Source organism: Pygocentrus nattereri, chromosome 7 (genome assembly GCF_015220715.1).
Source record: "Pygocentrus nattereri isolate fPygNat1 chromosome 7, fPygNat1.pri, whole genome shotgun sequence".
Classification (NCBI taxonomy): Eukaryota; Metazoa; Chordata; class Actinopteri; order Characiformes; family Serrasalmidae; genus Pygocentrus; species Pygocentrus nattereri.
In genome coordinates, this window is record NC_051217.1 from 46156273 (window position 1) to 46180752 (window position 24480).

Below are 24480 nucleotides of genomic sequence, written 5' to 3' on the forward strand. Positions count from 1 at the left end.
GGCTGATCGACTACGTTTGGGAAGAGGAGGAAATTAGATTTTTGACTGATACACTGCTTGAAGGCCTCTGGTCCACACAGAATGACTGACCTCATACCAGCCAAAGCGGCCTTTTATTCACACGCAAGCCTGTGGACTGACCACTGACCTCACCTGAACACACTCGGTCCACATGAACTGACTTCAGACCTGCTAACAACCTGCGGTCCATTCAGACTGACATCAGTCACGCCTCTGCAGACTCGTCATTCAGCTGAAAGCCTGCGGGCCATTTCATCTGACCGCAACCAGCAGGACAGACGGTATATGAACATTAATAACGGAACGGCTTGGGTGCTTCTGCCTGTTTTAAACGAATTCTTGTGGAAACTGTCAGACTTTTATCATGTCGAATAGCCGTTTACACGCGTGGGTCGATGGCTTCCCTTGGTTTTCTCCAAACGGCGCTTTTATAAACAGAAAATAAAGTTAAACATTCATCACTGAATTCCTGCTCCACACACTGGACAGGCATTTGAGCCAAAAGTGAACATCATTCAGTAAGAATGTGCGTTTTATCTAAACTGAGAACAGTGTGTGTGTGTGTGTGTGTGTGTGTGTGTGTATCTATATCAGCTCCACTGACCGTACAGTGTCACTCTGTAGTTCTACACTTACAGACTGTAGCCCGTTTCTCTGCATACTTCGCTACCCTGTTCTTCAGTGGTCAGGACCCCCATGGACCCCCACAGAGCAGGTATTACCTTGGTTGGTGGGTCATTCTCAGCACTACAGTGACAAGATGGTGGTGTGTTAGGGTATGTTGTGCTGGTCTGAGTGGATCAGACACAGCAGGGCTGCCGGAGATTTTCAACACCTTAGTGTCACTGCTGGACTGAGAACCAAAAACATCCAGCCAACACCGTCCTGTGACCAGTGATGAAGGACTACAGTGTGTGTGTGTGTGTGTGTGTGTGTGTGTGTAGTTCCTCTCAGTGGTGGACAGTAATGAACTTTACTGTACTTTAGTACCTGTATCTGTACTTTATTACAGTATTTTAGTTTTGAAACTAAAATATCCGACTTTTTACTTTCTGCAAGATACTTAGGTACAAACTGCAATTCCCTTCAGGCCTGACCACTGAAGAACAGAGTATCAGAGAAACAGATGGACTACAGTCTGTAACTGTAGAACTGCAGAGTGCAGCTATACAGTAAGTGGTGCTGATGAAGTGGACAGTGAGCGTAGAAACGAGGAGGTGGTCAGAGTGTTATGCCTGATTGGTGTGTGTCTGTAATTATTTTGGAGCCCAGTCCTGGTCCTGGAGAGCTCAGATCCAACACACCTGGCGCTGCTGAAGGCCTTCATTACCTGGAGCAGGCGTTACACCAAGGGTGGAGCTCAACTTCACAGTGGTAGATCTGTAGGAGGGAGCAGGACTGGACTCCCCTGGAGAGTCAACCATGTGTTTTGGAACTTTTTCTAGACCTTAAAAAAAAAAAAAATTTTATATATATATTTATATATATATATATATATATATATATATATATATATATATATATATATATATATATATATATATATATATATATATATATATATATATATATATATATATATATATATATATCTTGCATGATATGAGCACTTTAAGCTAAAAGTCAGGACTGTCCAGTTGGGAAAAGGTTGGACAATCTTGATTTTGCAGTCGGTGAGCCGAGTGAGAAACCATCCAGCAGACTGTGCAGACCTTTCCTGCTAGTTTCAGTGGGTATTCATTTTCGACACCCAACCCCCAACTGCTCCCCAGGTGGTGCGGATAGGGCTGCCCACCGCTCCGGACACGTGTGCTCACTGCCCCCTAGTTAGTGAGTGAGTGGAGTGTGTGTGTGTGAGAATGTGTGTGTGGTGTTTCACCGCATTTAAGGTGAATCTGCACCGACATTTCAGAATATTCACCTTTTTAAGCAACTGAGACACAAAACGGTCACAAAAACAATTTTATGAAGCCAAATGATCCTTAATGTTCAATTTATTTCAACTCAAAAGCTAAACCATCTCTGAAGACATACCATCTTTTAAATACGTGTACAGTGTTTTGTAACAGATGCGTATTTGGATCAGTATTAAAACAGGTCTGCACTGTTATGGCATCTTCCAATACGCCTTACTGTAGCGTTTCTATTATTTTGCCCATCAAATGCAGACCTTTTCTTAACTGGGCTCTTATAAATACAATCGCTGCGTAAACGTAACAAGCATTTGTATAAATCACCAGACAGCTCTTCTAAACTTAATAAACAATTCACAAGTTTGAATTACTACATATAAAAACATGTTACATATAAAGCATTTAAATCATGCTAGAAACAGTGATCTTCACACTGGGGAAAGTTAATAGGTTCGTTTTAACTCCTGTCAGGTAAACCAACAGAAAGTTAATGCCTCTAAAAGCCCTGCTGTATCTCCACAGAGCGTAAAGTCCTTGTGGGGACAGTTAAAGCCGTAAGGAAGACGGTGTCAAAGTCACGACTGGTATTTCAGTTACTCGCCGAACTTTACGAGGAAGCCTTCTGTAAAGTTTTATAGGGTTTTAGACCAGATTCGTTTCAATATAAACGCATTTATTTGTTTATTTTGCTGTAATCTTTGACCGTATGCTCACCCAGCAGCTCATACGCTTTAAATCGAGACCACAGTCAAGACGGCGGAGCTTAAAAATTAAAAAGTTTATTGTTTTTCATCCAAATATACTGGTGATCCACAAATTAAAAAGGGTTTACAAAAAAAAAGAAAAAAAAAAAAGAAAAAAAAAAAAGTCACGGTATATAAACAAAACATTATGCACATCCACTACGAGTCTGATTATGATGATGTCACTGTGTATGAATGTGAGAGAGATGCAGTCCAAAAGTTTAGAAAAGTGTTTTTAAAACAAAACAATGGCCTGAAAGGGACAGTTTGGGGACGACCTGATGGAGGAGGGGTGCTGTGACAGAGCGTTTATCTTGTTTACACATTGCGGTCGAGGCGTACGTCCACCTCCCTGCCGTTTATCTTGGTTCCGTTCATCAGCCTGCAGGCCTTCTCGGCGCTCTCCGGAGAGTCGAACCGCACCGTCCCGCAGCCTTTGGACTTCCCGTTCTCCATCTTTATCTCGGCATACATCACCTGACCTGAAAGCAGAAAGAAAACGAGGACGAGCCGCATGAGTTCATACAGATCCGTCCGCAGTCGTGGGCTGGAGGGTCAGGGAACCAGCCCCGTGACCGGAAGGTCACCGGTTTGATCCCCAGAGCCGACAGCACATGACTGAGGTGTCTGAGCAAAATGATGGCGCCCCCTTGTGGAAAATTCTTAGCCTGTTTTAAGTGAGTAAATGAAGAGACATAAATGGTGCTCTGTCCAGAAGAGGCCAACGATGTGGGTGATCACATTTCGCTTGTTTTACATTACATCCAAGCGGCCAGGGGAAAAAAAAAAAATCTGGATTTTTCATGTACAGACTAAAAGACTGTGATACAACTACAATACACACACACACACACACACACACACACCCCATGTACCTACAACACTAAATATTAGGGTGCCAGATGCAGCTCACTAAGGTTTCTGTGAATCCTGACCAGTGACGGGGACGTAATAAAAATATATCCAACGATAAAGTAAAGAAAGTTTCTATAGGTCCACTCATAATTCAGATTTCACCCCATGAAGTGAAGGACAGCGGCAGAACTTGAACCACGCTGAAAACGGACCGTGTGTTATGACTCATTTCTCCCTTAATCAGATCCACTTCACTACATGCATCTTAAAACGCTCAAGAACACAATGAGTTATTTACTCAAATCTATTCGCAATCAGGCTCCAGTGATGCGTTGCCCCCTTTGCTCTTCTATAATGTGCATTATTATATCAGCTGCTCCTCTGTGTGTCTAGTACGTCAGCACTTACCACAGTGGCTGAACTTCTCCTTCAGCTTCTGCCACGTGAGATCATAAGACAGCTGTGTGCAGAAAGCGCATCGTTAAAACCTCCAAGCATCACTACTACACAGGGGTTCACTCTGGCGAGCGCTCAAACTGAGATACGTCACCACAAATGTAATAATAAAAAGAAAGAAAGCACAGAAAAACACAGGAGATGGAGCACTACCGCCACCGTGGGGTCAGAGAAGCTCATGAAAAACCTCCTTCATACTCACGTTTCTCACAAAGATTTGGCACCCTGCCTTTGACCCCATGCCCGACATGCTGCCGCCCATGTGACCAGAGCCGCCTCCGTACTGGCCGAAGCCTCGGCTCATATCCATGTTCCCGCCCATCCGGTCGAAACCCCCACTCATGCGGTCCATGCCCATATTGCCCATCCCTCCTACACGCACAAAGAAACATGACCATCAGCTGAAAAGACACGTGAGGACCAGCTCCCACTCCCCACACACGGGAGCGCTCACTACTCCGGTGCTAAAGCTCACTGTTCCTCCGACTGTACAGCTAGAACTGCCAAGTTACAGTAAACACAGCGGTCAGCTGTGCAGTGGCCAGACTCTCTGCCTCCAAACACAGCTGAAGGATCAGTCTTATGTAAAAAGATCAGACACACAGGTCTGCATCAGCCGTCATCTACGATCTGATCCTGGATCAGCGCTCGTCCTCTGACCGGCTCTGAAAATGGAATAGGCTTCTATTCGTTGTTATAGACAAGACACAGATGACCGATCAGCTTGGTGGGTCATATAAAGCAATTTGGTTGCAGATAGACGTATAAAATGATTCTAACACGCTTATTCTGAGCACTGGAGAGCTGTAGAAAACCAACGAGTAAACATGAATTAAAGCTGTACAATATCAAGAATAACAGATAAAATAATAGAAGTTAATGAAATAATAAATTGAGGAGTAACACTAAAGGAGAACTGTGTAGATCACATCTGCTTTGGGTACAAACTTCCAACAGCGCTGACGTGGCTCACTGTGTGTAGAGCAGAATGCAGTTTATAGAACTGAAGGTTTTCAGGGAGTTCGTAGGTTTACCTAATCCTGCGCCCATAGGTCCCATTCCAGCATTTCCCATTCCTCCTCCGTATCCCCCCATTCCGCCTCCTGAGGACAGAAACAGCAACTTATGAGAACAAGTTAAAAAACACCCGCATCATCCACAGGTTTCGAATAGGCTACAATACTGGCTTGTTTTTAAACGTCTACGTTACATTAGTTGCATTTGTGTTGACCCTGTAGTTTAAAAAGAGCTCTACGTCTGAAGGGTCAGGCCAGTGTGTGTGTGTGTGTGTGTGTGTGTGTGTGCGCGTGTGTGTGTGTGAGAGAGTGAGTGTGAGTGAGTGAGAGTATTCATTCTGCTTACCTAGACCCCCAAACGAGTCTCCAAAAGGACGGTTCATCCCCATATCACTGCGGCCAAAGTCACGGTCCATTCCACCCATACCAGCACGATACATATCTACACAGAGCAGGAGTTAAATACGGGAGTGGGGGCAGCGCAGCACACACACAAAGAAAAAACAGGACCAGACGTCGAGAGAAAAACAGAAGAGTAGAGAACAGGAAAAAAACAAGACGAGAAGAGAAAACAGAGGAGGGAAGAATAAGAGAAGGAACAATGAGAGAAGAGAAGAGGAGGGAAGAATAAGAGAAGGAACAATGAGAGAAGAGAAAAGGAGGGAAGAATAAGAGAAGGAACAATGAGAGAAGAGAAAAGGAGGGAAGAATAAGAGAAGGAACAATGAGAGAAGAGAAAAGAGAAAGAAGAGAAGGAACAATGAGAAGAGAGGAGAAAAGAGAAAATAGAAAGAGAAGGAACAATGAGAGAAGAGGAGGGAAGAATAAGAGAAGGAACAATGAGAGAAGAGAAAAGGAGGGAAGAATAAGAGAAGGAACAATGAGAGAAGAGAAAAGGAGGGAAGAATAAGAGAAGGAACAATGAGAGAAGAGAAAAGAGAAAGAAGAGAAGGAACAATGAGAAGAGAGGAGAAAAGAGAAAATAGAAAGAGAAGGAACAATGAGAGGAGAGAAGAGGAGGGAAGATTAAGATGGAACAATGAGAGAAGAGAAAAGGAGGGAAGAATAAGAGAAGGAACAATGAGAGAAGAGAAAAGGAGGGAAGAATAAGAGAAGGAACAATGAGAGAAGAGAAAAGGAGGGAAGAATAAGAGAAGGAACAATGAGAGAAGAGAAAAGAGAAAGAAGAGAAGGAACAATGAGAAGAGAGGAGAAAAGAGAAAATAGAAAGAGAAGGAACAATGAGAGAAGAGAAGAGGAGGGAAGATTAAGATGGAACAATGAGAGAAGAAAAGAGAAGAGAAGGAACACTGAGAAGAGAAAACGAGAGACGAGAAGTTTGTTTTTACCTCCCATCCGGCCCATGGGCGCCATGTCTCTCCCTCCGAATCCACCCATAGCACCCACTCCATCCATCCCTCCAAACCCTGATCCACCCATTCCTGCAGCGCACACACACACACACACACACACACACACACACACACACACACACCAAATCAGACACACTGAGCTCTTCAGTCACTGAATCTGAAACGAAGAATCGGCTCCGTCTTACCTCCCATCCTGTTCATGCCTCCATAACTACCTCCATCCATTCCTGAGAAATGAAGAGAGGAACGGAGAGGAGGAACAAAGAGAAAAGGAATGAAAAGGGGAAAGAAAAGAAGAAGGAATGAACACAGCATGTTAAATTGTACCTGGTTTGCCTCAGAGATGAACCAGTAATGATTTTCAAATCATGACCAGCTCTAATCAGGAATTTCAATGCGTGACACGATTTGGATTTCTTCAGACGACAAACCGGCATCTTCATTTCCGAATTCAGAGATTATGGCTAAAGTCTCCAGTTGGGGAACACAAGCGTCGTCCATTACTGCTACACCTCGGCCAAGAACACGCGCCTGTTATCTCAGAGACTTTTAACGGGACATAAAAGAACGTTTCTGCCGTTTACAGCCGAGAGAAGGCATAAACTTTTTAAAAGCTGAGCTTAAGAGCGCCGCGTCTCACTCGCTCCTAGAAAGAGAACGGCTATTATTGGAAGTCGGGCTCGTAAAAGGCAGCCAGTGATGGACCGTCAGTTGAACATCCCTGGCTGCTGATAGTCTCTCTAACTGCGTTACACATTATATTGTCATTATAACTGGATCTATAAGGCTCCTGCGAGAGTAAACTGAGTTAAATCATTACTTAAAAACAGACACACAGTGGCAAACCACGGTTATTTGCACTGTGTAAAAGCTGAATAACAAAAAAAAGAGCTAATAATTCAGTCTTTTACAGTCGAGTCTAGATTAATATAGAGGGAGCAGCTGCTCTGCTGCACAGCCTGTAACAATCACCTCCAACTCATCGTTAACTTACTTTCAGCACGCAGACAGCAGGGGGCGCTCCGGCTGCTCTCCATCCCTATAACTGGGGTAAAAGCATCAGGCTAGATCAGAGCTGTATTGAGCAATAATCAGAGCGGTCCAGTCGAACTGGCGATCACGGGGACCGGGTGACCTCCTGACACAATAAAGCGCTTCTGTTTACTTTACAGGATCTTCATGATAAGAGCGTGGATGTTATCATCAGCTCATCTCTCTCCTCTATCGCTCGTTATCTCTACGGGGCTCAACTTCTAGATTAAAATGTAACGGAGAACTGAAGTGGGAACTCGGTCCAACGCTCCTCCAGCAGCTCCAGCCGAGAGTCTTACCAAACAACCGCAAAGTGACGCACTTGATGAGCCTTGATAACATTTAAGATTATGATTCTGAGAAGTTTAAAACGGCGCATCAAAAACATGTTGCGTAAGGGGCGGGGCTTGCTGGAAAAAGGCTAGTCACGGGTCAAACTGCACAGTCAGGTCAGCATCAGAGGAGTAAAAAGGTGCCGCCGCGCATCCGTCAAAGGTCGGAATCGGTTTTAATACCCAACACGGTACGTTGACGATTTATGCCCAAGCATTTAAACGTAAGCCTGACAAAGTTCTGCTTTTATTGTCTGCAATCTTTGTCATGGGGGCCCAACAATGTCTGTAAATTAAATAAACACAAACCCGTTTCCAAAAATGTTGGGACGCTGTGCAAAATGTAAATAAAAACAAAATGCAACCATGTGCAAACCCTTTAAACCCTATGCTTCATTGACAGCAGATCAAGTGTTCGCATCTGTGAAGGCATCATTAAAGCTAAACGATCAGATTTAGATGAAGACCCTTATTAGTCCCACAACGGGGAAATTTCACACTATATAGATACACACTAGGGGGCAGTGAGCACACTTGCCCGGAGCGGTGGGCAGCCCTATCCACGGCGCCCGGGGAGCAGTTGGGGGTGAGGCGTCCTGCTCAAGGGCACCTCAGTCGTGCTGTCGGCTATGGGGACCTTCCAGCTCACGACTGCCCCCAAATTATATATGTTTTGCGACGTGCTGCCGTCCAGACGACGTCTTTTTCAAGGAAGGCCTCGTTTATTTCAGAGAGACGACGTCAAACCACACTCTGCACGTATTACAGCAGCACTGCTTCGTATTAAAAGAGGCTGGGTGTTAAAGTGACCTGCATGCAGTCCAGACTGGTCACCACTGGGAACATTTGAAGCATTATGAAATGAAATATGACAACGGAAACCCTGAACTGTTGAGCAGCTGGAAAAAATGATTTCGAAGCTTCAGCAGCGTCTCCTCAGTTCCCAGACGGTAAACACGCCCCCGTCCCAACTTTTTTGGAACATGTTGCTGGCATCAAATTTAAAATGGGTAATTTAAAAAAAAAAAAAAGTTTGCAGTTTCAATGTTCGATCATTCGTCTACGTAGAATTTCTCTTAAATATGGTCGTGATTTGCATATCACTGCATTTTCTGTACATTCTGCACAGCAGCCCAACTTCTTTGGAAACGGGTCTGCAAATGAAAAAACTACACAAGACAGAAAGACTTCAAATTTAGGGCTTCGTTAAAATTTTATAACATTTAACATGTTTTGTTATTAAACCACTTCAATGGTTTTTTAGTAAAGAAAATGGGTCTATATAGAACAACGAACACCCCAAGACCCCTTTGTATGATGAACTAAGTTTTCTTCAGATTAATGGAGAATGTGCTATAGAACCATCTATATCCAACCTTCTGAAAAGGGTTCTAGATAGTCTATTATTGTAAGCTTGTATCATAACAATCGCAAAACCTTTTTTTGTGCTATGCAGAACACTTTTTGGTCTTAAATAGAACCCTTTTCAAAACTGGTTCTATATAAAATCATATGCATCATATTCTCTAGCAATCTTAAGAACCATTTCACGGAGCATCATGCAAAGGATTTCTTGGAGGGTTCGTGGTTCTATGCAGAACAGTTTTCTTTACTAAAGAACCATCTGCTTTAAGAGTACCTTAAAACTGCAATTATACAATTGACATGTGGGTCAACCCACGATTCAGTGCTCAAGCACTGACCTCCCATGGAGTTCATTCCTCCACCTCCACCTCCTCCTCCTCCTCCTCCTCCACCACCACCACCTCCTCCTCCTCCTCCTCCGCTCAGACGGTTGGTGTTAATTGGCTGACCACCAGGACCCAAACCCATCCCAATACCCCCAAGACCACCTGCAAAAACACAACACAACACAAGCCATCATGGTTATTTAAGCCAGACTGGAGTTTAGTTCTGTGATTCTCCACTCAAATCACATCAAGTAAAATACAGGCAACGTCTACTAGGGTCTTAAAGGGAACAACAGTCTAATGATTCAGCCCCTCATTGACAGATCGTGTGTTCTGAAAGCCCCTCGTGTGTAAGAATAGTCGTTTTAATCCGACTTGCTTTAAATACAAATGTGGTTTGAAGGTGAACTGGATTATCAGCTCTAGTTCCAGAAACTCAGCAAAGCAGAGACTGACCCAGAAAAACAAGGCTTGTTTATATCAGCGTAACCAAAATCTCTCCTCATTTGGGATATTAATGTTTTATAAGCTGAAGCTAATTTTGTAAAGAAAAGCTACTGCAGACAAAACTGCCTTTAAACGCACAAAAAACAAACCAGTTTTTCCAACCGCATCATACACACAGCCCACACTGCCACTTAAATCAGACTGCACACATAAAATAAACAGAAACATTAACACAGCTGTCAGAAAACAGATGGGGGCCGGGCTGCGGCGCTCGCGGGCGCCGACCAGCCTGGGGGCCGGGCTGCGGGGCTCGCGGGCGCCGACCAGCCTGGGGGCCGGGCTCGCGGGCGCCGACCAGCCTGGGGGCCGGGCTGCGGGGCTCGCGGGCGCCGACCAGCCTGGGGGGGGCTTATGAAGGAGGAGGACCCTGCCAGTCCTTTTCCGTTTTTGCCCACTTTGTGATCACAGGTAACATCTCTCTACCTAAAAGCCACTCGACTCGAACATCTCTATATTTATTGCATATTTTCTCTATATTTATTTCAATTTGTTACATTTTACTTTCACTTACTTTCTGTGTGACCACCTGAGCCTCACAGGCAATTCAGTGACGCGCAAATGACAAACCTGAAACTTGTTTCACGCAACTGGCTTCATCAACGTCACACCTGACTCATGTGCGCCAGCCTGGTGTCTAAGCCTGGTTTAAAAGCACTGACAAAGCAAGTTAACAGGGATGGTCTGTGAAGTTTAGTGACGCCAACCCTGTCTAAGCTTAACACGCCCGATAAGACCAGGCTTAGTCTTTTCATATGATATAAATAAATAATTGTTTTTTTTTTAAACAAAACAGGGGCAAGTAACACAAATCCATGACAATAAAGCTGCTGGATTTCTTACGAGGCAATTGAGGCGCTTTATCGGCCGAACGGAAGTCATCCGAAGGAAGAGACTTCTCATCCTGAAAGAAAAACAATGCACAAGCAGCGTTAACAGGGGAAAAGCGCAGCTCATGTGGGGTCCACACAACTTCAGCAGCATGTAAACTCATTTAGGTTCAAGGTTTTCACCGTTTACTCACCATTTTCACATGCATCTGTCTGTCAAACAGCATCTGACCATTAAACATGGCTGTTTACCACAGTTAAAGGAGATAAACATGGGAAGAACAGAGCCTCTCACACATCTCACATGCAAGGCTGAGCACTTTCACAGACATGCGGGTTTACTAGGAACAGTCGCTTCACCTTCAGTTCAGAGTCGAGTCATTTAACATCAGCTGATATCAATATTCACACTTTCAGTGACAATCAGGACGAAAAACACGAGACAATCTAACCTCATTCTAAAATTGCATCAAACCTGAAAATGTGAATCGTTATTAGGCTCTTATTTACTGTATGGAAAAGGCAAGAAGCCTGGGGTCAGACTGGGACCGAAACCCTGAGCACACATTGTTCTCAGATCATAAATGACAAGAATCTTGTACAGCAGTGAAGTTACTAAAAACCAGTCTAGATAAGACAAGCTGATGCCATCAATTACTTTGAAACACACCAATAAAATAACTTTATTTTTAGTATGCAGTGTCCTTGTTTCACCATGTCTTATGAGTGAGTCAGCAGAAACACTGGAAGTGCAGATTTAGCGTTTTAGAAAGTGAAAGTTTCTCCTTTGTGTTTATCTTCTAAAACCGTGCCTGACAGCTGGAGGCTGTGGATAACATCCATTTATGCCTCCTCCGAGACGGTAAGTGATGCAAAAACGGGTAAAACAGAATAAACAAAAGACCACAGAGACTTAGAGTGAGAACCGTTCACAGTGGTGGTGATAGGAACCAGACGTCCCCTCTAAAAGCTCCTCACAGTGGTGGTGATGGGAACCAGGCGTCCCTCTAAAAGCTCCTCACAGTGGTGGTGATGGGAACCAGACGTCCCTCTAAAAGCTCCTCACAGTGGTGGTGATGGGAACCAGACGTCCCTCTAAAAGCTCCTACAGAAAGTTCCTACATGAACTGGTTCTGAATTCACTGCCTAATGACTGAGACGCTGTTTTATGAGAGTTTAGAGAACTTCAACTCCATTCATGGTGGAGGGAGACATGCAGGGCGCTGTGCGGCAAAATAGTCCCCAAAGAAAACTCATTATTCCAGATTTTCCACTGTTTTCCATCATCAACATTCCATACAAGCTCAAAAGACTCGTGTAGGTTCTCTGGTGGTTCTGGATGGTAAATAAAGTGTCTATATCTGTGTTGTCGTCATGGCAACGCCTGGTTCCCATCACCACCACTGTAAAGACGCCTGAACCGCTCTATGTTGTACAGAAATTTTGACATGTCGGTGGAATTCCCCTTCAAGTTCCTGCCTGAGTAACAGGAGCTTATTTTATACGCTCAGGCAGCGAAGAAAAGCCATTACCAGTGATTAAAAATAGGCATTCATCCATGACCCCGCTGATCTTTCAGAGCCCTATAATTTGCATGCAACCATTTCAGTGATCACAGAAGGATACAGATGGCCTGCACAGCCTCCAGCGACTGCTCAAAGGTGACTATGCCCATTCCTCTGCTCTTCCCATCTTTATCCTCCTTCACATCCGCCCTCTTCACCGTGCCGGCCATGCTGAACACTTCCTTCAGCTTCTTCCAGCCCACCTTAAAATCCAGCTGCACACACAGAACAGCGCAGTCAGCAAGGACGAACAACTCAATCACGGTCTTTAAATATCTTCTGCGTGAGCCTTTACTGCTGCCTTCACTGTCCACACAGGAAGGTCCATTAAAAGCTCACTGCCACTCAGAGCCGGAGCTCAAGACACCATCTGTCCTTCCATTACTCAGACTTACGAGGCCTCGAAGCTCTGGAATGTATTCGTTTTCATTTTTGATTGACAATCTTTAGTTTTAATCCGTTTTTTGGGGCCTTTATTTTTAAGTTTTAGTCCAGATTTGTATTTAATTCCAGTTTTCAGTACTACTATGCACTTCCAAGCCCGTCATGTCCCTGTCATGCGCGTCGCTGCTCTAGACATGTCGAACAGCCCTGGTGTTGATTCGACTGCGGCAAAAATCACAAATCAAGATTATTTTATCCAGCAATGAGATGACGACGATTAACACGATTACTCCATGACTTCAGAAACATCACGCATTTACTCAGATTCCCAAACTCGATCTCCTCAAATCTTTAAACATCGGTCAGATGAAGAATGAAATCGGTGCACTGGATTTATAACTACTGACTCACTAACTGAGCCAGGCACAATTTATTGATTAAAGACACTTATCACATTGAGAGAGAGAGAGAGAGAGAGAGAGAGAGAGAGAGAGAGAGAGAGAGAGAGAGAGAGAGAGAGAGAGAGAGAGAGAGAGACAGACAGACAGAGAGACAGACAGACAGAGAGGGAGACAGACAGAGAGGGAGACAGACAGAGAGGGAGACAGACAGAGAGGGAGACAGACAGAGAGGGAGACAGACAGAGAGGGAGACAGACAGAGAGGGAGACAGACAGAGAGGGAGACAGACAGAGAGGGAGACAGACAGAGAGAGATTCTTACGTTGGCCACAAACACTGTGGACCCAAGACGTCCAGCCTGCAGCGCATTGATTATTTCTGGAGGGATGTTGGGGTTGTTGATGATGGAGGGGGGCAAATTCATCCCTGCCGGACCCCCATCAGACCCCCTGCCCCCAGAGAACCCAGAGCGCTGCAGCACTCGCCGTGCATGCTCTCCGTCAGGATCCTGAAACAACAAGCACACTGACTGACTTCCCTTCACCTGTGATTCAACACTCCAGATAAGCTCAGAAGACTCGTGTAGGTTCTCTGGTGGTTCTGGATGGTAAATAAAGTGTCTATATCTGTGTTGTAGTCATGGCGACGCCTGGTTCCCATCACCACCACTGTAAAGACGCCTGAACCGTTTAACGTTAAACCACTTTCTATGACTGACTGTTTTCTATGACTTTCTATGACCAGAAGAGCTGATTTAATATGTTATGGGTGGCCAGAAACACGTCATACCTCTTTAATGTTCAGAGGCCTTCCATTAAGATCGTGCTTATTCATGACCTCCAAAGCTTTCTTCACAAACTCCTCGTCTTTGAATTCAACCACCCTAAAAAAAAGGAGAATCAAAGTCATCTTCTGAAAGACAGCGTGGAGAAGAGAACATGCGGGAGGTACTGGATCCATCTCTGGAAGGCTGGTACTCACCCGCAACCCTGTCAGCAGCACAGGAGGGTTCCACACAGGCCACGGCGAGAAGAATAAACAGACCATAGACATTAATACGATTAGATAACAAAAATGAGTGGTTTGATAAACTGAGCTGCTTAATTGGAGGGTAGAGTTTGTTATTCAAACTGCATCTTATTAAAGTGGGACAATTTATCTGTAATCAATATCGACAAACGAGGATTTCAGGAATTAAAAAAAAGCTCTCCTTATGCAAATTTGAAAACCTCCAATTAAAATAATTATATATATACATACATATATATACATACACACTATTACTAGACAACTGTCAAGACAGACTTAAAACAAAGGGTGAAAATTTGCAATGAATACTGAGTTTGTAGTTTCTTAAACTGTGTAAATGGTAAGAAAAGGGCGTTTATGAAGCACAGATGGACACGGTTTAAGAAGGGCAGCTGAAAAGTAAAGCAAGTTATACAATAAAACAGTGCCTGGGTTACATAAGACGTTAGACAGAATATAGAGCTCCCCTTATCATACTCATGCCGTCTAGAGTCGTTATCAAAATTCCCCCGTAAAAATCTTAGTGATCAATAAAAACACCTGAGCAATCATCAAATAAGTCATCATTTCCAATAAGATATAGCTCCAGACTTGAAACCACCAATTTGCAGCCAAATAAACTGGAGTTTTCTTTAAACATTTTAAAAAATTTCCCGCTAAACTTCACCAAAAACCATCCCAAGGTCAAAAGGTCAGCAGTCGTCAGCAGTTTCAGACTCTACCCACAAAAATAAACCTAAAATCAGTCACGGGGGGGGGGAGGGGGGGGGGTGTCCCCCTACGGCAAAATTAGAGAATGAAGCCGTGGGGGGCATTTAAAGCCTCGCACGGCGCAGCAGAGTCGCCAGCACTTACCCTTGACTTTCCTTCAGCATCCTTAAAGAGCTCCACGTATGTAACCTCACCGACTACATGAGACATACAAAAAGGGAAAATACCAAAAAACACAAAACACAATGCATTTAAAACACCGGTGGCGTCATCACAGCAGTCCTGGAAACAACACTACAGGTAAGAAAGCCCAGTTAAATAAAATCACCAGACCAAATCTCCACCCACAACACCACCGTACCATACTGTAGATTTACACAGACACCAGGCAGCTATGCAACAACATTCAGCTATGCAGGTGCACAGTTTCAGGAACAGTTACACAGTTTTCAAAGCACAGTACTGTTTTAAGGTGACCATCCACCTTTCCCCATCCATCTAAAAGATCGTTTGAGGAACCAAATTCCAATATTGTGGGTAGGACACAAGCAAGTAAGATCAATTTGTGTCACCTTACAACAGATTCGACAGTAAACATTGCTCTGAGGTTACATGTTGGAGCCAATTACAAATACAAGACCCAAAAGGAATCTTCATCTGGGACATATTCAAACCAGAACTGTAGTTAAACTCCTCCCAAGAAGGGAAAAAAGAGAGAAACCCTGTCCATGTTGGTCATTCAACTTCTGCTCATCTGCCTGATTCTCTGAATTTCGCTCGTTACGTTAAAGCCCCCCGTACGTGGCCGACATAGAGGGAATAGGACCGTACGTGTGTGCCGCAAGCTCTGCAACCGTTACCTTTCTCTCGCATTAGATCTTTAATTGCCTGCCACTTCATATCATAAGGGATATTGCTAATGAACACGCGGTTTCGGTGGCCAGACTTCTTGTCTCCGGATCCCCCGTGACGCTCCTTGTATGGGTGGTAGCGGTTGGACTTCCGGCCACTGGAAGACTTCTCCTTGCCCTCCAATTTCTCCTTGGAAGTCTCCTCCTCATCCTCACTAGACAGAGAGCAAAGGACATTATTATTAGTATTAATCGCCTTCTGTAATCACCACACTGTAAACAAACCTCACAGTAATACTAAAAAAAATAAGAATTTTAATTCAACAAGATGAGAAAATATTAGTATAAAAAAAAAATAGTTTAAGTGACCCTTAGTGACCCTGATTAGTCCCACAACGGGGAAATTTCACCTCCACATTTAACCCATCCGTGAAGTGAAACACCACACACACACACTAGGGGGCGCCCAGGGAAGAGTTGGGGGTTAGGTGTCTTGCTCAAGGACACCTCAGTCATGCACCGTCGGCTCTGGGGATCGAACCGGCGACCTTCCGGTCACAGGGCCGGTTCCCTGACCTCCAGCCCACGACTGCCCCCCAGTCATAATAATATCAGTAAACAATAACAACATGTAATCACTTGTTGCCACAAACTGAACCGGCTTTGGTATCGGGCTGACTGACTCGGACACCGAACGGAAAAATGATTCATCCGATCCCAACCTGGGTCGAAACGCATTCGCGGAGGCTGAGAAACGGCGGCTCATCTGTTCCGGACGATGCTCAAGGTTTTGTGATCGGTTCAGGCACATCACTGAAAAAGCGATCAATCTCCCTAAAAATTCCAAAGCCAAGCTTCCTTACCAACTGTCCTGGAAGCAAAATCTATACTGGTAAAAAATATTTCTTCATGGACTCTTAATACAGGTTCTAAACAGAACCACGGACACAGCAGGAACGATATTCAGATCGAAGGAGTGTGTGTTGCATACAACCTCTCGAAAAAGGTTCTACAGAGCACCAAAAAAAGGGTTCTTATTAGCTCAGAATAGAACAGAAGAAGGCTTTTGGTGCTACGCGGAACCATATACAGCAAGCAACACTAGTAATGAGGCCAAGCTTGTATACAGCAGTAGAACCCACAACAGCAGAACCCTTTCCAGATCAACAAATGAGCATTTTCTCAAAAAAAGAAGAAAAAAGCTCTATATAGAACCACATCCAGCCCATTTCTCCATCAGTCTGAAGAACCACGGCAAGCACGCTGAGAGCACGGGAATGGTTCTGCGGGGGTCCACGGTTCTGTGTAGAGCCAGCCCGTTTCTACAGAACCTTCTTTATTCGTGTGCGCAGACAATGAACAGCGCCAACAGCGAGCGGGTTACAGGCGCATTAACGTCCACCTAGATGACCTAGCACAAGCCCATCTCGTGCGCACGTGTTAATATTTATTAGGCAGAATCGTGGAGACGCATTAAAAACCACCTGGGCGAATTTCAGCGTGAATTTCTGAGTAAGTTACTGACCTACAGCGCCTTTTCCAGCTAAGCTACTTTAGCCAGCGAGCTAGAAAAACCGAAATAAGCCAACAATTTCGACCTAAACCTAAACACGTCGACCCGCAGGTCAAAGGCGGCTATAAGTCGTTCGTCTCGCACCGAATTTGTTTTATATTTATCGTTAAATTTCATTTGTCCGCTCGCGGCGTTGGCTAAGCTAACCGCTAACCGTTAGCAGCCAGGCTAACCCGGTCACGGTGGAACATTAGCCGCTCGGCTAACGAGCCAAGCCCAAATAAACACACCCAGAACCGCATCGTTGTCGTTTTATGCCTATTAAACGCGGACACGGCGACCCGTTCGAGTAAAACTGCCCGTCTCGGCGGATCCGAGCCCGGGGATGAACCGGTTAGCGTTAGCCGCTAGCCGCAGGCCGCCGCTCGGCGTTAGCACGCAGGCTAACGCTAACCTGACAATGGAAAGGGCCGCGCCAGGCAGCCGGTTTTACTTTTTAACGCCGTTAGTGTTCTCGGACGGCGCGTCTTCGTCCCCCTCGGTGTTCGGGGAGGCACCGGGCGACTCCTCCTGCTTGACTTCGCTCTCGAACTCGGCGCTGGTCTCGGCCATGATCGCGTCTGTCTGCGCTCCGAACGCTGCGGCGCTGCGCCTTCACTCGTCGCCAGTATCGCGAGAACTGAGACTCCGCTTCGAGATTTGGAGCTGAGCGCTCACACTGGCGCGCGGGCCGCACGAGTTCCTGCGTTACGGTTTTGTGATTATTGTTTGATGAATTTTAGTGATTAATTATTATTTGTATTTATACACGTGTCGCTGCTGTCTGAGGAAAACCTCCGAAATGGAAGCTGCACAGGAGAAGGAGAAAAAAACATGCGGTACTTTTCATGTAAGTCAGGGGAACCAGATGATTTTGGGCCGTTTATGACGGAGTCGCCAAGTAATAACAAAAAGCTGACAAACGCGTTCGCTCGCAAAAAAATGCGTTCACTCGCAAATGTTTTGCATTCCCTTGCAAACAAAACACGGCCCCTTTCAGCGCTCCGGAGTTTATTCTGTCCATTGGTCATTAAATTTACACACAATGTAAAGAATCACGGGAAAAATGATATCAAGAAAAACTAGAAACTAACACACACACACACACACACACACACACACACACACACACAGAGTCACACACACAGTCTCACACACACACACACACACACAGAGTCACACACACAGAGTCACACACAGTCACACAGACAGAGTCACACACACACACACAGTCACACACACACAGTCACACAGACAGAGTCACACACACACACAGTCACACACACAGAGTCTCACACACACACACACACACACAGTCACACAGACAGAGTCACACACACAGTCACACACACACACACAGTCACACAGACAGAGTCACACACACACAGTCACAGACAGAGTCACACACACAGTCACACAGACAGAGTCACACACACAGTCACAGACAGAGTCACACACACAGTCACACACACAGAGTCTCACACACACACACACACAGTCACACACACACACAGTCACACAGACAGAGTCTCACACACAGTCACAGACAGAGTCACACACACACAGTCACACACACACACACACAGTCACACAGACAGAGTCACACACACACACAGTCACAGACAGTCACACACACACAGTCACACAGACAGAGTCACACACACAGTCACAGACAGAGTCACACACACACAGTCACACACACACAGACACACAGACAGAGTCTCACACACACACAGAGTCACTCACACACACGCACGCACACGCACGCACACAGTCACACACACAGACTTTCACAGACACACACATGTATATACGTAAGTGCTGTAGGAACTGTAATTCTGTGAAAACGGGTCATTATTTTTTAAACGGTGAGGAGCTTTCATGATACCGGCCCTTTAAAAACGCTGTGCCAGACAGCGATATTATCCTATTTAATCTATTGACTCGGCTCTGTGGAAGTCCATCCTCCTGTTAATGTAACTGACAGAATCAGAAGTCTAATGAACTAACGATCCAGCTGTTGCTCAGACGGGACGGTGAGGTCAGACAGACGATAAATCACAGCAGAATGACTGTAAAACAGAAGCAGTAGTCAGACGGCACTTTGATGATTAAATAATAATAATGTGGTCTCAGCGTGGAGGAGACGGCCGAACAGCGGGCTGGGAGCAAGCGTTCGTTTCTCTCTGTCAATAAGCTCACTATTACAGCACTCCCAGCCGTCCCACAATGCCGTGCTGGGAAACTGGCCAGGGCCTGCACTACGCATCATCTAACGTCCAGACAGGGTCTGAAAACAGACAGGTCACGCTGGCCCAGCGGTCAGCAACTTGAGGCTCTTCTGCTGCCCTGTCGCTGCTCCACAGACGGCTGGTCACCATAGCAACACATACAACAGTCTCGCCCGGCTAGTAGCTACGAAACGGCAAAGAACATCGATGATTTGGAGACGAATGGACTTACTCGCATTTATAATCACCCCGGCTGGTTTCCTCATACGTTTAATCTGCATTGAGAAACTGAAGTCACCAGCTTTTTCTTCAAATTTTCCCGTTCCACCTTCAATGGTGTAGCAGCTCAATTCCAGCACCTCAGGCACCATTGAAGGTGGAACGGGAAAATTCAGACAAGAAGCTGGCCAATGAGAAGCTGACACTGATAAAAAATCAAAACAAAGCTGTTCTATTTTGAGGAAAAGGTTCCTGCCGGAGATGCGAGAAAAACAGCCGTAGCTGAGCCGAAGCTTTAAGGCGCTTTCGTTTATGTTCTTTAGCCCTTAATAGCACAGTAACACATGTTTACCTCCGAGATGGTGAACCGTACTTCAATAACAAGAGCGTTAAGCATGTTGTGGCTTCCAAAGTGGTTTGAATTATGTTGAAAGGACAAAATTAAGATTAAGTGACTCTTATTAGTCCCACAACAGGGAAATATCACCTCCGCATTTAACCCATAACCCACACACTAGGGGTCAGTGAGCACACTTGCCCGGAGCGGTGGGCAGCCCTATCCGCAGCGTCCGGGGGGCAGTTGGGGGTTAGGTGTCTTGCTCGAGGACACCTCAGTCACGCACTGTCAGTTCAGGGGAGCCCTGTGCTTGACAATAAGGCAAAAAGGGGGCAAAACACACGTTTTGGCCAAGAAAAGCACATAAAGTCCCAGATCTTCACTATTAAATGAGATATAAGCAGAGCTGTAACATGGACCGGGGCTTTCTGTTCCGAGCGCACACTGGGGGCGACTGAGGGTTAAGCTCAGATTTCACAGCCGGAGCTGGAGAATATTTCACTATAAACTGTCTGCTGAGTTGAAACCGAACATTATTTACTCTAAACTCAACAAGCAGCTCCTCTGTCTTTGCGGCCTGCTTTTCAGGCAGCGGAGCCTCTCTTCACCGTGCCCGTCAGGACCCGTCAGCACTCTGAGTCATAAGAATCAAGGGTTTGTTAGTATCTGAGGGCCTCTGACCACCCTGGAGCTCGATCAGAGGGATCAACATTCACTCATTTCTCCTCTCACACCACCAGATCATCCGCGCCATCACTCGCTTCCAAACAACCTGGAAAATCACTTCAGATTGGGAAAAAATCAGGGTTAAAATCAGGCTTGGAATTGTGCCGCGTAGGCCCAGCGAGTCAGTGTCCTACACAGACCCTCGACATGTCAAATGTTCGTTCCTCCTCGTGTTCCTTCTCACGCTTTTTGGCATATTAGGTCAGGCGTCGGGAACCCAAATGTTAATAAGGGCCCTTTCAAAAAAAATCAATCCACAACATTTTATGTCCACCTTACCATCCTGGCTTAAGTATGTCTCAGTATGAGTTAATGTGCTACTGTAAGCTAAAAATGCAGACTTACTCTGCTCTGCTTTAAGCTTTGGCTCAGCTATAGCTGCTTTTCTCGCATCTCTGGCAGGAAACTCTTGTTTATTTTCCATTGTGTAGGTGGGGAGACGGAAGCTCTGTAGACACTATCTAGATTTAAACATGAACGACTTTATTTCAAATGAATAAGACGGTGTCAGAGCCCTGTTAGAGTCCCGAAGGCCAAACTGGGATCTCCTCCAATGTGCGAGATGGCTCTGGTTTATATATGGTGAATTTCGCATATACATAAGAGACAAACACACATAAGATGATTAGGGACACACACACACACATCCATACATCCCATAAGAAAACATCTGGAAAAGCTTATTTCAACATAAACAGATACCCCTGGCGACCACTGTTCTCATAACCTTGACATGTTATTCTATACATTAACTTCCTCTCTTAAAGGAAGGAGCGGAAGAGGCCCTCAACAGAACACACACACACACACACACACACACACACACACACACACACACACACATTAACAGAGGAAAAAAAGCTTAGCAGTCTAAATATAACATATATAATATAGAGAAAAACATGATTATTACAATATAACAAATGCAAGATGAGCGTAAATACACCTCAAAACTGGAATAGTTTCTTGTAAAATGTAATTATCAGAATGTAATTAAAGACAGGATGTATCCATCCATCCACTTTCTAAGCCGCTTCTCCGTCAGGGTCACGGGGGGATGCTAGAACCTATCCCAGCATTCTTCGGGCAGAAGGCAGGATACACCCTGGACAGGTCGCCAGTCCATCGCAGGGCAGACAGACACACAGACAGTCAATCACACCCAGGGGTAATGTAGCACGTCCAATTGGCCTGACTGCATGTCTTTGGACTGTGGGAGGAGACCGGAGAACCCGGAGGAACCCCACACAGACACGGGGAGAACATGCAAACTCCACACAGAGAGGACCCCGGTCACCCGGCCGGGGAATCGAACCCAGGCCCTCCTCGCTGTGAGGCGACAGTGCCACCCACCACGCCACCCAGACAGGATGTAATGATGTGCAAATCATTCAAACCCTGTATTCCATTGAAAATAGTACAAAGACAGCAATGAAATGTTGAAAAAAGGTTGTTTAATAGAATTTAGAATATATAGAATAGTTTTTTTTTAACCATGTAACAGGTTTGCCAAAAAAACCTAGAAGAAGAAGAAGATTAATTGGAATCAGGTCAGTAACATGACTGGGTATAAAGAGCAGCTCAGAGAGGTGGAGTCTTTCAGAAGTAAAGAGGAGGAGGGGTCACCACTCTGTGAAAGACTGGACCATCAAATAGAGCAACAGCTCAAGAAGAACGTTCCTCAACATAAAACAGCAAAGAGCTTCTGCTTTCCATCGTCTACGGTGCAGAATATCATTAAAGACTCAGAGAATCTGGAGAAATCTCTGTCTGTGAGGGACGAGGCTGAACACCAGTATCTGCTGGCCGTGATCTTTGGGCCCTCAGGCAGCACTGCATTAAAAACAGACATGATTCTGTAGTGGAAATCACTGCATGGGCTCAGAAACACTTCTGAAAACCACTGTCTGTGAACACAGTTCATCACTGCATCCACAAACGCTGTTAAACTCTAAAACACAAAGAAGAACCCAAATATAAACAGGATCCAGAAACGCTGCCACCTTCTCTGGGCCTGAGCTCATTTAAAATGGACTGAGGGGAAGTGGAAACGTGTCCGGCGGTCCGACGATTCAACATTTGAAATGAAATGAGCATGAAAATCATGGACACTTCTGATAACCACTGTCTGTGAACCCCGTGAGTCTCCTGTAGTCTGGCATTTGTACGGCGAAATGCCTGCAAACAAGCTGAAATTTGTTACTGAGGACTTTACTCAGTAAAGATTTTACTCAGATTAATCGATATGTGATCTCTTGGCTATTAGGCTAATGTGGCTAGTTGGCATAATGCTATTAGGTGTTAGCATAATGCTAATAGCATGTTAGCATGATTGTAAGTGCATGTCTATATCATCACATTTACCTCACAGCACACTGCTAAAGACATTATTAAGCCACTATGAAGCCTGAATTTTGTCAACACTTTGGCCTCCAAAATCCAGCGTATCTTCTACACAGTAACTGTATGTCCAAAAGTCTGGAGAGTCCAGAGTTTCTTCTGAAATGAAGGTGATAATAGTGAGTCTCTGCTGCAGGAACAGCCTCGACTCCTCTGGGAAGGCTTATGCTAGGTGTTGAACATTGCTGTGAGGATCTGGTTGAGCATTAGTGAGGTCAGGTACTGATGTTGGATGGTCAGTTCTGGGTCAGTCCAACTCACCTTAAAGGTATTTGATGGAGCTCCATCACTTCAGAGAACGTAGTTCCACTGCTCCACAGCCCAGTGCCGGGGGGCTTTATACCCCTCTAGACCATGCTTAGCATTAGACGTGGAGACCTCATGTGCAGCTGCTCCAGAGCTCCGTTCTGTTGGTCAGTGCTTTTCTTTGGGGATCATGAAAGCCTGTATCACCCATGAGTGACCGTAACGTAGCTGAATTCACTCATCAGAAGGCGCGTCTGGGTCGTTTTTAACATATAGACTATGAATATCTCTGTTAGGATGAAGGAGCTGATTGTAGATCAGTCTGCCAGTCAGAGTTCAGTGATGTGGTGATCTGTCTCTTTAAGAGCCGCATCACGACTTCAGATTCACAGCAGCTTCTAATGACACTCTAATACAGGAGATAATTTAATTACACACACACACACACACACACACACACACACACACACACACATCACCAGAGTCAATCACACACACACACACACCACCAAACAACACACACACAACTATCAGTCAATTACACAAATGTACTTGTACACACACACATACACGCACACAATTACACACACACAATCACACACACACACATGTTCACACACACATACATGTACACACATGCACATATACGCAGACACACAATCAATCACACAAGTGAAGAAAAACAGACAGCTCGACTGAGACTAACAGGTGGATGCCATGCAGGGAGAGAGGGAGAGAGCGAGAGAGGAGAGAAAGGGAGGGAGGGAAGGAGAGAGAGAGAGAGAGAGAGACAGAGAGCAGAGGAGAGAAAGGGAGGGAGGGAGAGAGAGAGAGGAGAGAAAGAGGAAGGGAGGGAGGGAGAGAGAGAAAGAGAGAGAGAGCAGAGGAGAGGGAGGGAGGGAGAGAGAGAGAGAGAGAGGAGAGAAAGAGAGGAAGGGAGGGAGGGAGAGAGAGAGAAAGAGAGAGAGCAGAGGAGAGAAAGGGAGGGAGGGAGAGAGAGGAGAGGGCGGGAGAGAGAGAGAAAGAAGGAGTAGCAGAGGGTGCGAGAGAGACAGACAGAGCG

General features: G+C 45.3%; 1 protein-coding gene across 1 annotated transcript; it reads right to left on the reverse strand.

Moving 5' to 3' along the window:
- Positions 1–1997: 1997 nt before the first annotated feature.
- myef2 (myelin expression factor 2) lies at positions 1998–17886 on the reverse strand. Its single transcript, XM_017684867.2, has 17 exons — positions 17713–17886; positions 15716–15921; positions 15000–15052; positions 14097–14104; positions 13905–13998; positions 13438–13623; positions 12393–12546; positions 10961–11010; positions 10780–10840; positions 9445–9594; positions 6563–6604; positions 6354–6446; positions 5351–5446; positions 5023–5091; positions 4191–4360; positions 3941–3992; positions 1998–3159 (listed from the first exon to the last, which is right to left on the reverse strand). The coding sequence occupies exons 1-17, from the start codon at positions 17829–17831 to the stop codon at positions 2996–2998; spliced, it is 1767 nt and encodes a 588-aa protein (XP_017540356.1). The 5' UTR covers positions 17832–17886; the 3' UTR covers positions 1998–2995.
- Positions 17887–24480: the final 6594 nt, after the last annotated feature.

Coding starts and splice junctions, on each gene's coding strand:
- myef2 (XM_017684867.2), bottom strand. CDS start 17,831: ATGGCCGAGACCAGCGCCGAGTTCGAGAGCGAAGTCAAGCAGGAGGAG. Junction 9,595..10,779: donor TAAAGCGCCTCAATTGCCTC/GTAAGAAATCCA, acceptor GTGTTTTTGCAG/GTGGTCTTGGGGGTATTGGG. Junction 3,160..3,940: donor GGAGAAGTTCAGCCACTGTG/GTAAGTGCTGAC, acceptor TTCTGCTTTCAG/GTCAGGTGATGTATGCCGAG.